Source organism: Nannobrachium achirus (assembly GCF_963921795.1).
Source record: "Nannobrachium achirus genome assembly, chromosome: 8".
NCBI classification, from domain to species: domain Eukaryota; kingdom Metazoa; phylum Chordata; class Actinopteri; order Myctophiformes; family Myctophidae; genus Nannobrachium; species Nannobrachium achirus.
The window spans coordinates 48,871,659-48,883,910 of record NC_137817.1 but is presented as its reverse complement, the minus strand read 5'-3'; the positions used below and the strand labels follow the sequence as shown (position 1 = coordinate 48,883,910).

The 12,252-nt window shown below is 44.4% G+C and overlaps 1 protein-coding gene across 1 annotated transcript in view; it reads right to left on the bottom strand.

The window, feature by feature from the left end:
* Positions 1-12,252, bottom strand: part of pde2a (phosphodiesterase 2A) — a gene marked incomplete at both ends in the record, with an annotated part of 381,434 nt that overhangs the window by 24,155 nt on the left and 345,027 nt on the right. Inside the window, 5 exons of the mRNA XM_080732126.1 lie at positions 1,519-1,693; positions 3,863-3,941; positions 4,285-4,348; positions 6,959-6,998; positions 9,390-9,501. Coding sequence (XP_080588252.1) covers positions 1,519-1,693; positions 3,863-3,941; positions 4,285-4,348; positions 6,959-6,998; positions 9,390-9,501 — 470 coding nt within the window. The remainder of the gene's footprint in view (positions 1-1,518; positions 1,694-3,862; positions 3,942-4,284; positions 4,349-6,958; positions 6,999-9,389; positions 9,502-12,252) is intronic.

Below are 12,252 nucleotides of genomic sequence, written 5' to 3'. Positions count from 1 at the left end.
CAATAGTTAAAGCACAAAATGTGAGTGAATACTTGTACCCAGGGCCCAGAATTTGGTGTGAGACACCCGTGAGTGTCGACAAAGCGACAGAGTTACAAGTCACTCTCGACATGCTCTGATGCCAGACACTTGTCCCGGCGCGACAGCCTCTGTAAATCACAGTTGAGCTTTAATGGCCACAGACTTTCTTCATCCGCTCCACTGACGCAGCGGAGCATCAATCAATCAGTGTCAGGGTTTTCGTTGCAACCATTTCCAGTCCAGTCCCCATCTCTCTCTTGCAATTAACCGGTTCCCTTTGCTGTTTAACCCTTAATACCTTCTCGTCTATACCGGGGGTCTTCAACGTTTTCAGGCCAAGGACCCCTTAGCTGAGAGAGAGAGATAAAGCAGGGACCTGCATAGGGATACATTATTGTATAAAATTGTGTTTTTTTCATGGATTTCATGTCTAGATTCATAGACTTGTTTGACAGCACTGTCATCAGTCAATGATGGATTCATGTTTGTGTTTTTTTTTCAGATATACTGTACCATACCATAACCACTTACATGATCGATACTTCGAAATTTGACCTTTCACTCTATACTTGGTCTGCTCTTTTTTTTTACCTCTACACCAAACCTATTTGCCAAAAATAGCCGATTCAAGCTCTCAACGCCTCGCGCTGCTAGGCGTTGAGAGCTTGCATAGATCAGCTATTTTTTAGATGATGTTCTACTCAGAATAGGGATGCGAGGGTTCAAGTTGTTCAATTAAATTAATTGTCCTATCACACAAAGATTTGGCGGCCACCCTCTAGTAACTCTGAGGACCCCCTAGGGGTTCCGGACCCCCTGTTGAAGACCACTGATCTATATGTAGTGTATGTGGCTTAAGCCAGGGTTTCTCAAAGTGGGTGCCGTGGCCTAAGTCCAGGTCTGCCTCTGAATACTTACTTTGTAAACCTGTGTTGCACTGTACTCAGTAAGACCTGTTGTGGTAGTGGAAATGATATGCCGTGGGCAGGTACGTGCACACATAGACATAAAGGGGGCTTGAGCCCCTGCCCTTTTACCCGCCTGTAAAAGGTGCCCTCTCCAGACCATGAATGCAGTTTATGGTGAAAGAAATGCAAATGTCCTCTTTCCATGCCATAGCTGAAGGCATCATTCAAGAGAATTGCCTTGTCCAAACTCTCCTGAACTTGAATGCAGCATCTTATGTTGAAAGAATTGCCCTCACTGTGTAGAAATCTCCAGTATTGCCTTTTTTATGCTTAGTTTAGTGTCGCATCAAGTACCGAAAATAGCCGACCTCCAAGCTCACGACACGTTGTGAGCTTGGAAGTCTGCTGTTTTCAATATTTTCACCAAAAGGCCCCTTCAGAAATGTCAGCCCCTAGTAGCCTTGCTAACATTTTCTGCACATCCCTGGTCGTGGGAGTGAAAACGATATGCTGTGAGAGTGAAAACGATATGTCGTGGGAGTGAAAACGCAGTGCGAGTGTAAACAAGCAGGTCTATGGGTTTTCCTACCGTTGTTCTCGTCCTTGATGGGGAAGCAGAGGATGTTGCGCGTCTTGAAGCCTGTGCTGTCGTCCACGCCGCGGTAGAACAGAGGGTGGGAGTACGCATCCTTGATGTTCAGGATCTGACCTGTGGTCGCAACGTGGCCCGCTATGCCCTGGTCCGCTGGGATACGGAACTCCTTCTGCACACACACACACACACACACACACACACACACACACACACACACACACACACACACACACACACACACACACACACACACACACACACACACACACACACACACACACACACACACACACACACACACAGTTATTTTAACCCAGGGGTCCCGGGACCCCTACGGGGTCCTCAGAGTTACTACAGGGGGTCCTCCAATACAATACGTAGTGGGGGTCCCTGCTTTATCTCTCTCTCAGCTAAGGGAAACTTGTCCTGAAAACATTGAAGACCCCTGTTTTAAAAACGACATTTTCTATCCCACGATTTTGTAACCCATTTTTCACCCAGTGCCAATTGCCTAAGCTGTAATGCCTCATTCACATTGGGAGCGATATATCTGAAGTTTAGCTTGGTAATTCAATGTTATCTCTATGGAAACCAGCTTCCATGCTCGAAAAAAAGCTTGGAAATGAAAAGTTTGCTTTTTTTTCACTAGTCCTCAATTTTATATCAGCTTTTTTTTAGCGTTCACACTGCAACATAGCTTGCTTTGTTTTGCTCAACCAATCAGAGCACAGTATGGTCTGAGTAGGCGGGGATTCAGCCCCCCGAATCAACTTGTTGGCCACAGACACGGAGCTGCAGAAATTGCGACATAAATATTTTAACTTTTTTTAAATAACGGCTGTATATGTAATATTAATGATGATTTGGCATATATGTGGACTGTAATGAAAGGATATACAACCAACAATTCGTGAAAACCCCGTGTCCTGCCGTGAGCGAGTATTCCTACCGTAGGAGACGGTGTTACAACCACCGTCTCCTACGTTTGGAAGAATAGCCTCCCGTGAGACCCCCTGCATCCAGACCAGAGGTTGAGGAGAGGAGACCGGTCTGGGGAAGCGTTGTGTGTGTGTGTGTGTGTGTGTGTGTGTGTGTGTGTGTGTGTGTGTGTGTGTGTGTGTGTGTGTGTGTGTGTGTGTGTGTGTGAGCGCAAGAGAGAGAGACGCTGACACTGAGTAGGCCAGCTACCACCGGGTACTTAACATTCCAATCAATTAGCATTCCCTTTGTTCTACGGCTGGGCAGCTTTCACTTTCGTATCTGCAGAAGCGACACTGTTCGTTTGCTCATTGCTCGTGGTCCTACCAAAAATGATACATACGACAACGCCGAAGGAAACTCATATAACTCGGTGGCGTTCCCCACTGCTGTCCCTTCTTCCATTGGATGTTTATTTTGCGGCGCTTTGCGGGGAGAAGCTATGTGAACGACGCGCTGTGTGTGTGTGTGTGTGTGTGTGTGTGTGTGTGTGTGTGTGTGCGCGCGTGTGTGTGTGTGTGTGTGTGTGTGTGTGTGTCTCTCCCAGCCCACGTACAGGCAACGGTACCGACCAAAACGGCTCGTTAAGTTATTTAACAGTTTGTTTGAATGTTCTATTCTTATTTTTTTTCCAGAAAAAGCTTATGTAGTAGTAACTTATTTCCCATCTAGAGACGCTATTTTAGATTATAGGTTTCCGAATTAAAACAACCTGTTTTGTCTAGTTGAAAGCAGGCTGACCGACCGGCAGAGTCGAGTGACAGGTACCTCATTTGCATAAAAATAAAGCTGGACACGCTCATTTGCATAAAAATAATGCTGCATGGTTTTGACCAAGCTGCCTGGTTGTTTAGCTCGCTTATTTTTATAACTATATATCTGTAGTGTGTACGAGGCATAAGAGTCCTGAACTGAGCTCATGCTTCCTTCAAAGCACGAGGAGTGAGCAGGCTGCTTCTTATCACCTGACAGGGGGAAGTTTCCCCCGGTAGGACGTAGCGTGTGGAAGGAACACGTTATTCCCACCAGTTCCTTTCCCCTCCATCAGGCATTCCCGCTGACCAGGGGGAGGCAGTATAGAGACCAGGATAACAGAATGTTTTTTGTGGGGGACCCTAGGGGACACAGGGAGAACATGCAAACTCCACACAGAAAGGCCCATTCGCCAACCCCGCCTAGAGTATGGGCACTGATGACGCGGAGGGAGAAACACACCCCCAGCACCCACAGCGTCCCCCGGCGGGAATCGAACCCAGGACCTTCTAGCTGTGAGGCGACAGCGCTACCGACTGCACCACCGTGCCCCCCACACACATAATTATAACCATATGTATAAAGTGAGTGAGTGAGTGTAGAGTACCTCCTCGTCCACCAGGCCCCCATCAAACACCTTGGCCACCAACTCATGAGTGAATCGATCCAACAGGAACACAGAGCAGCTGGAGTTACACACACACACACACACACACACACACACACACACACACACACACACACACACACACACACACACACACACACACACACACACACACACACACACACACACACACACACACACACACACACACACAGAATGACAATTTCACCACAATGCTTTTACTGTATATGTGATCCATTCCACCAATCAATTAAGAGCAAAATATACTGTCGCAATGCAGGCAAAAGGACTAATATACAACATCGGGTTAGGGTTAGGAAGATGGACTGCAAACATGCACACGTGCTTGTGGCACGTGCACTCACACACACAGCCATTTGAGGACCAATCAGGAAGCTTACATCTCTGCATCACTGAGGTTTCTGGCCTCGACTATTATCTCCTGCAGCAGCACCGACACATCATCTAGAGAGAGAGAGAGAGAGACAGAGATAGACAGAGACAGAGACAGAGACATAGAGAGAGAGAGAGAGAGAGAGAGAGAGAGAGAGAGAGAGAGAGAGAGAGAGAGAGAGAGAGAGAGAGAGAGAGAGAGAGACAGAGAGAGAAACAGAGAGAGACAGACAGAGACATAGAGAGAGAGAGAGAGAGAGAGAGAGAGAGAGAGAGAGAGAGAGAGAGACAGAGACAGAGAGAGAAACAGAGAGAGACAGACAGAGACATAGAGAGAGAGTTCAATGCAATGCATTTCCCCGTGGCTCAATCAGTATTACGTCCCTCTCTAGGTCATAAGGGGTCACATTGTTAGTCCATAGAACATCTTTATTGCGGCTACAGTACTTCCAATTCATCGTGCTCCATTAGTGATCAGCTTAATGGTCCATCATTGATCATATGACCCTCCGCACGGGAGTCATTTGAGTCTATGGCCCAATTATTGGAGCTTCTCTTCCCAATCGGCCATAATATCCGTATCCCCGGTGAAATGGTCTCTAAACGCTGCAAGGCTTGACGTAACGTTGTTGGCTCAGGAACTGTGGGCTGCGATCTATGATTTAATTGTGAGTTTGGCATTGAACATTGGAACATAACACGAATACAAATTTGTATTTCTGTTTGCCTTTTAGGTTTCGTAATAAAAAGAATTAGCAGGACAGACAGATAACTTAAATATACAGAGAAATTATTTACATATTTAATCATTTTATACAAGTAAAACTGGAAAATAGCTGATCTACAAGATTACAACGTGTCACAAGTGACATGGAAACGATTATGATGATTATACCAAAAAATTATTGCGATTATCTCAGATCATTGCGATTAGACGATATACTGTAGCGATATAATAATTGTGACAGGCCTACTTTCATGTACAGTAGCTATGAGCTTGCAGCTCAAACAGCTTCTAGTTAGTAGAGGGAGAGACATATCATTGCTGTCGGCCATTGTTTACTGTTAATTATGTATTGAATGGATCCCCATTAACTGATGGGTCGACACTGCGACCACTAGTCTTCCTATATACAGTACATACAGTACATACAGTATAGCAGGGGTTTTTAAAGTGGGTGACGGGGCACCCTTGGGTGCCGCGACAGCAGTCCAGGGGTGCAGCGAGATAATTTGATAATATTTGAAATGTATTTGGACATTTAAAAATATATTTAGGATCATTTTAAACTTGAAGTACAAAGATATTTTCAGTCAGTTCTAACCAAAATTGCTATTATCTCAACGTTTTCTTTGCAACATAATCACTAAAATATCGTCACTGTCGGGCAGAAACCTTGTATTTCCAAGTTACAAGACCGTCGCACAAAACTAGTGAAAACAGCCGATCTACAAGCACACAACGCCTCGCGATGCGAGGCGTTGTGTGCTTGTAGATCTGCTGTTTTCACTAGTTTAGTACATATTTCAGATGATAAATACAAAACGAACGGTTTCCACCCGACAACGACGATATGCTATAAATATAAGGTGCTGGGAGAGCAAATTATAATGTAGGGGTGCCTCGGATTAAAACAAATATTTATGGGGTGCCCTGAGACAAAAAAGTTTGGGAACCCCTGCTGAATACTGTAGATCTATAACAAATTCCAGAATGATATAGATCTATAAATAACTGTGCTTGACGAGATGGTTCTTGGAGAAGCAAGTGTTAAGTGACTGGCGTTCCTGGTGTAATGGCTGTGTGTGTGTTGTGTGTGTTGGTTGGTTTAAAAAATGTTTGTAAAAAATAATTTGGTGTTTTGATTTGATAATATAAGGAACATAAGGAGACTAGAAATAGTAAGGGAATGTGATCAGAAATATGTCCAATCTTGGAATAAATTCCTTACCAATTTACCAATAGACCTCTTATCTCCGTATTTGAACAATTTAACACCCTACTAGATCACACTACAGCCTCACACAAAAGCATAAAAAAGTAGCAGATCCAGAAAATTGATTTGAGCTACTTTGCAGTTTTTGTGAGAAGTAAAAGTGTTGGACACCCAACAGAGACGATATACAAAAATCACACCCGTGTGAAGTGGAAGTGGGCCGTTATAGCGCCACCATGAGGCCGAGTGATGTAATTATTTTTCGATTCATTCTTAAAATCATTATGAATCTCCTCTCCGAGGTTTGAAACTGTAGCTCCTATGGTTTACGAGAGAAAAATACTTGAAAGTGATTTCTTGCATTGTCCCATTATAAGTCAATGGGGACAATTAAGCGTCGTTTTTTGCCGATTGCGTCGGCATGGTAAGGCGGATCGGAACGAAAGGTAATAGAACACCATTCCCGGCCGAGCCGCACATTTTGATGTATATATTGCGCGAGTGGCGTAAATGGTGCGGCACTAGTTACGCGCCGAAGTCAGGCTACATACACACAGACACACAGACAGACAGACAGACACACACACACACAGACCCACACAGCCACGTATAGGGAGCTGCACACAGCTCCAAAAACAGATGGAGAGAGAGGGATAGACAGATCGAGGGACAGAGAGATATTCTTACGGAGACAGAGAGAGATTAAGAGAGAGAGGGAGAGAGAGAGAGCGTGAGAGAGACTTACCTAAATGTGTGAAGAGATTCTTGGCAACTTGTAAGAGTGCCTGTGGAGAAAAGCAGAGAGTGCAATTGAAGATCTCCCCGGATGACAAAGCATTGCCAGCGCGCGCGCGCGCGAGCGAGCGTGTGTGTGTGTGTGTGTGTGTGTGTGTGTGTGTGTGTGTGTGTGTGTGTGTGTGTGTGTGTGTGTGTGTGTGTGTGTGTGTGTGTGTGTGCGTGTGTGCGATGGCCTTGACTAGTATATTAGCCACACATTATAGTTATAGGACAACTTTAGTTTTTTACAACAAGGGTTCATATTTTAGATTGTAATTAGATAAAGGAAAAGATGAGTGTTGAAATGTTTTCATTTACTGCTTTCTATTGTTTTAGCGATTTTGGTACGGTATTTTGATTTCAGTGGGTGGGGGCATGCGTACAAGTAGCTATATATAATCTTTTTAGACACAATGAGCCATTAATTTCTTTTTTTTTTCCAACCTGGGGGCATGCATGCAAATCAAAATAGTTAAAATCACTAAAACGCTAGAATAGAAAGAAGTAAATGAAAACATTTTAACACTCATCTTTTCTTTTCTCTAATAACCATCTAAAATATGAACCCTTGTTGTAAAAAACAAACAAAGTTGTCCTTTAAGGCTGCAGACAGAACACACACTCACCCATGCCGCTACCACTTCAGTTCAGTTATCATCTCTGCCAAGCAAGGACGCGGATATTAATGTTTTCGCCCCTGTCCGTGTCCACGCATGCGTGTGCGTGTGTGTGTGTGTGTGTGTGTGTGGCTTGTGTACATCTCTCAGACACCGCAGATTTGATGTAAAAACGCCAACGTTATCTTTGGAGTCACGTGGAAAATGTGCAACATTTCATAAATGTTTCCTCAAAACTTGATGACCACATCCCATGACTTACACAGACCTGGCTAGGCAACTCAGCCAGAGATTTGCGCTCTTCCAGTTAGTTTTCATTTGCAGTCGCTTGAGATGCATAAAAAAAAAAAAAAAATCTGTTTAATTTGTTTTAGTATCGTTTGTTAAAGAGTATGCACACTTGGTTTGATCGTTTAATTATAGTTAAAGTTGTTGGTTAAAGTTCTATTAATTCATTCCTCTTTGTTTGGCGTTACCTGGCTGGTGCTGAATTCTTCCTGGAATGACAAAAGATGGGGGCTGAGGGTCAAGCCAGCATGGACCATACCAACAGCTTTGATAGCAGGGGAGGGGTTCAGGGTTTGTGTTGTTGAAGTCTATTTAGTGCTGATGCTGTCTTTCCCTGCTGCCTGTGCTTATTGGTTGGGTCCACCAGGCAGTATACCGTGTTTGAGTGCATAACGTGTCTCATTCCGTTAGGTCTGTTGGTTGAGTTCACGGTAAAGACAGTGGTTCTCAAACTTTTAAATTTGAAAGTCTCCCCTTAACGGGTCCATTCGGTTCCACTGTCTAAGTTACAGACTTGTAAGGGTCAATTTAGACCCCCATAAAGGAACCTAGAGAGTGCCTGAAATGCACTTTGTGAACCACTGCCTTAAGAAGAGGCAGAGGCGCTGGCAAAACATTGTGCCGTCTCAGCTGCCATATATGGCGGAGACGCTGCTACTTGTGCCCATGGAGTGCTAAGTGATATGTACGTTGTATCACAAGGACATATGGATGAGTTTGTGAATGCAACCTTTAGCCTATTATAGCACCTAAAACATTTGTGTAACCTGTATGCTTTCCCTGTGTGTGGACACAAAGAAATTGCTAATGTGTGCGCGTGCGTGGTGTGTGTATTAATGTCAATATATACCTTCTCTTTAGTACCCAGACCGACTATAGAGGCAGCGCCGTCTTAATGCGAGGGCTTTAGGTGCTGCAGCACAGGGCACCAAGCTTGGGGGGTCATGAAACAGCGGGGCGAAAATGAAAGAAGACTCAACTATCGCCTCAAAAAGGCTGCTAAAGGAGCTCTAAAACGGTGCCACGGTTATTCCGACACTGTATAGAGCAGGGGTTTTCAAAGTTGGTGACGGGGCACCCTGGTGCCGCGATGACAGTCCAGGGGTGCCGTGAGATATTTTGAGAATATTTGAAATTTATTTGGACATTTAAAAACATATTTAGTATCATTTTAAACTTGAAGTACAAAGTTATTTTCAGTCAGTTCTAACCAAAATGGCTATTATCTCACTTTCCTTGCAACATAATCGCTAAAATATGCTTTAAATATAAGGTGCTGTGAGTGAAAATTAGGAATATACTAATGAAGGGGTGCCTCGGATAAAGAAATATATTTATAGGGGTGCCCCGAGCTAAAAAAGTTTGGGAACCCCTGGTATAGAGGACTATGGATTCGCAATTGTGTTGTGCACTGGAAGCACAAGGGAGTTTGTGCGCGCGTGTGTGTGTGTGTGTGTGTGTGTGTGTGTGTGTGTGTGTGTGTGTGTGTGTTACCTGGCACTCCACTTTGAGCTTCTGTTCCTTCTGGAAGGCCAGTGTTGAGGTGAGGACGGTGGAGGTGTAGCAGAAACAGTGCTGGATCACATGTTCATCTGCCTCTGTGTGTCTGTGGGGGGAACACGCACACACACACGCACACGTACAGACACGCACACGCACACGCACACACAGCTTGTTAAACACACTCAAACCCTATTCTATACTATGTTGTACCAAGGTGACGCGCTGCAAAACATCTCAGCCTAAAAGCTCACACCGCGTCACATCGCAGCAGAGTTGTGAGCTTGTAGATCGTCTCTTTTCACATTGTATTAACTTTGCGTGTATAGGACGTGTATAGGATGAATTTACTCTACTCTTTCTCTCTCTCTCTCTGTGTGTGTGTGTGTGTGTGTGTGTGTGTGTGTGTGTGTGTGTGTGTGTGTGTGTGCGTGCGTGCGTGCGTGCGTGCGTGCGTGCGTGCGTGCGTGCGTGCGTGCGTGCGCACCACATGCTGGAACCATACTGTCCAGAACTGACATGCAGTTACGTTTCCTTGCCAGCAGAGGGCAGTGGCACACTTCTGTTTGCCGCAGCTTCCTGCCTATAATAAATTCATGATAAATAAAATGTAGCAATGAAGTGTGCATTTGGAACTGGATTGAAAAGCATAATTTCCACAGAGCTGAACTAGTAGCCTATCTTCTACATACAGTGTGGTCGTTAAAGCTGCAGTTGTTTGGATGAATATATAATGTAATTTTAACCAATCAGTATGTTAGTTGGATTACTATGGTAATACAATATAGTAGCCTGCCCTATAGACCAGGGGTTTTCAAAGTGGGTGACGGGGCACCCCGGGGTGCCGTGACGGCAGTCCAGGGGTGCCGCGAGATCATTTGATAATATTTGGAATTTATTTGGACACTTGAAAAAATATTTAGTATCTTTTTAAACTAAATACTGACTTTCCAGTCAGTTCTAACCAAAATGGCTATTATCCCAAAGTTTTCCTCGTAACATAATCACTAAAATATCATCACTGTCGGGCAGAAACCTCGTATCTCCAAGTTTCAAATGTGTACGTCTTTTTGTAAAGCAAAGCCCTGCTTCATCATACAAGACTGTCGCACAAAACTAGTGAAAACAGCCGATCTACAAGCACACAACGCCTCGCGATGCGAGGCGTTGTGTGCTTGTAGATCTGCTGTTTTCACTAGTTTGGTAAATTTTATAGATGATAAATACAAAACGAACTGTTCTGGACATACAAGGTTTCCACCCGACAACGACGATATGCTATAAATATAAGGTGCTGGCAGTGAAAATTATAATGTAGTGGTGGGTGCCTCGGATTAAAAAAATATATTTATGGGCACTGAGACAAAAAAGTTTGGGAACCCCTGCTATAGACCATCTTCCTCACCACTCCCCTGTAGCCGCATGGCTGCGGTGCAACTCTACTCAGTTGACACTCTGGACGAGGAGTTACAAAGAGGAGTTCAACAAAACATATCAACCTAAAGGACTTTGTTCCCACAAAGAACAGCACAGTAGCCTCGGGAAGCCATGCGTGTTTTGTATTGGTTTCCATGGTTGTACGTAGGGTTGAAACCGCAGTCGTGGCGGCACTCTCCACAGGGCGACGCTCAGGAAATCAGTCAAAGGTAAAGGTGGTTGCACACTGCACTGCGTGTTTTCGTTGCGTTTTGGAAAGGCGTAGGCCAGGGAGAGAGAGAGGAAAGAGAGAGAGAGCAAGGGACAAAAATCGGGAAAAATCAACCCTGGTCCGAAAATAAATACGAAACGAGCGGCAGTGTGCAAACGTGATTGAAATAACGTGAGGTTGATTATTTTATTCATGCACTCCGAAATTCACTCCGATATTCGGCCCGAAAAACGCAGCAGTGTGCAAAGACCTTTAATCTACAGTGGTTGGAGGTGGCCTCCCTACCCTGTTGTAGTGATTTTAACAGCAGTTAGTTTATTTTTAGTTGATTAAACCTTTTTTTTTTAAGTAAAAGCCCAGCGCAATATTCTTAATGTGCCACACGTAGAAGCACTCATTATGCAGAATGGGTCCATCATTAGTGTGGTTGCCCTAACAGGGCTAAAAGACTAAGGGATCGCTGCCAGTCAAGTGACTAGCAGCAATCCCTTAGTTTTTCCAGAAAGTCTGGACTACAATTGTTGCACGTCGCTCCAATGGACTGCAGAGGCGGATGAGGTATCTAGTGTTTCATGTCTATGGCGCTATACCCCCCCCCCCTTTGTACTTTTAATGGCACTAAATATATTTTTTAAGTGTCCAAATAAATTCCAAATATCATCAAATTATCTCGCGGCACCCCTGGACTGCCATCACGGCACCCCATGGTGCCCCGTCACCCACTTTGAAAACCCCTGGCATATAGTACTGTAGCTCTGTACTCTCTGCTTTCATCTTGGCTGTGCCTGGTCACATAAAAGAAATACCCATAAATATTATCACTATAAATTATGCCTTAATGGTCGGTCGCTCCCTGACTGAGTCGCATTAAAATGTCCCCTTTCCGACATCATTATGCTGTGTCTGCATCGCAACTTTGATCCAAAATGATTTATGTAAGCGTTTCTGTTCTGCACCAAATTCTCCACTTTTCCGACATCATTTACACTGTAGCTACATCTGCATCGCAACGTTTTATCCAAATGTTTTATGGACCATCACTGGTGCATAAAAAGCACCTTGGGGCCATCATTTTCTTTCCTTGCATACAAAGGCTGGCCTCCGTCGCCTCTCAGTGTTATGGAGTATATGGTGCACAGCAGAATCCGTGTTTTACTCTGTGTTAAATGCATAATGCCGGAAGTTTTTACTGTGTGCTGAGGAGCTGAT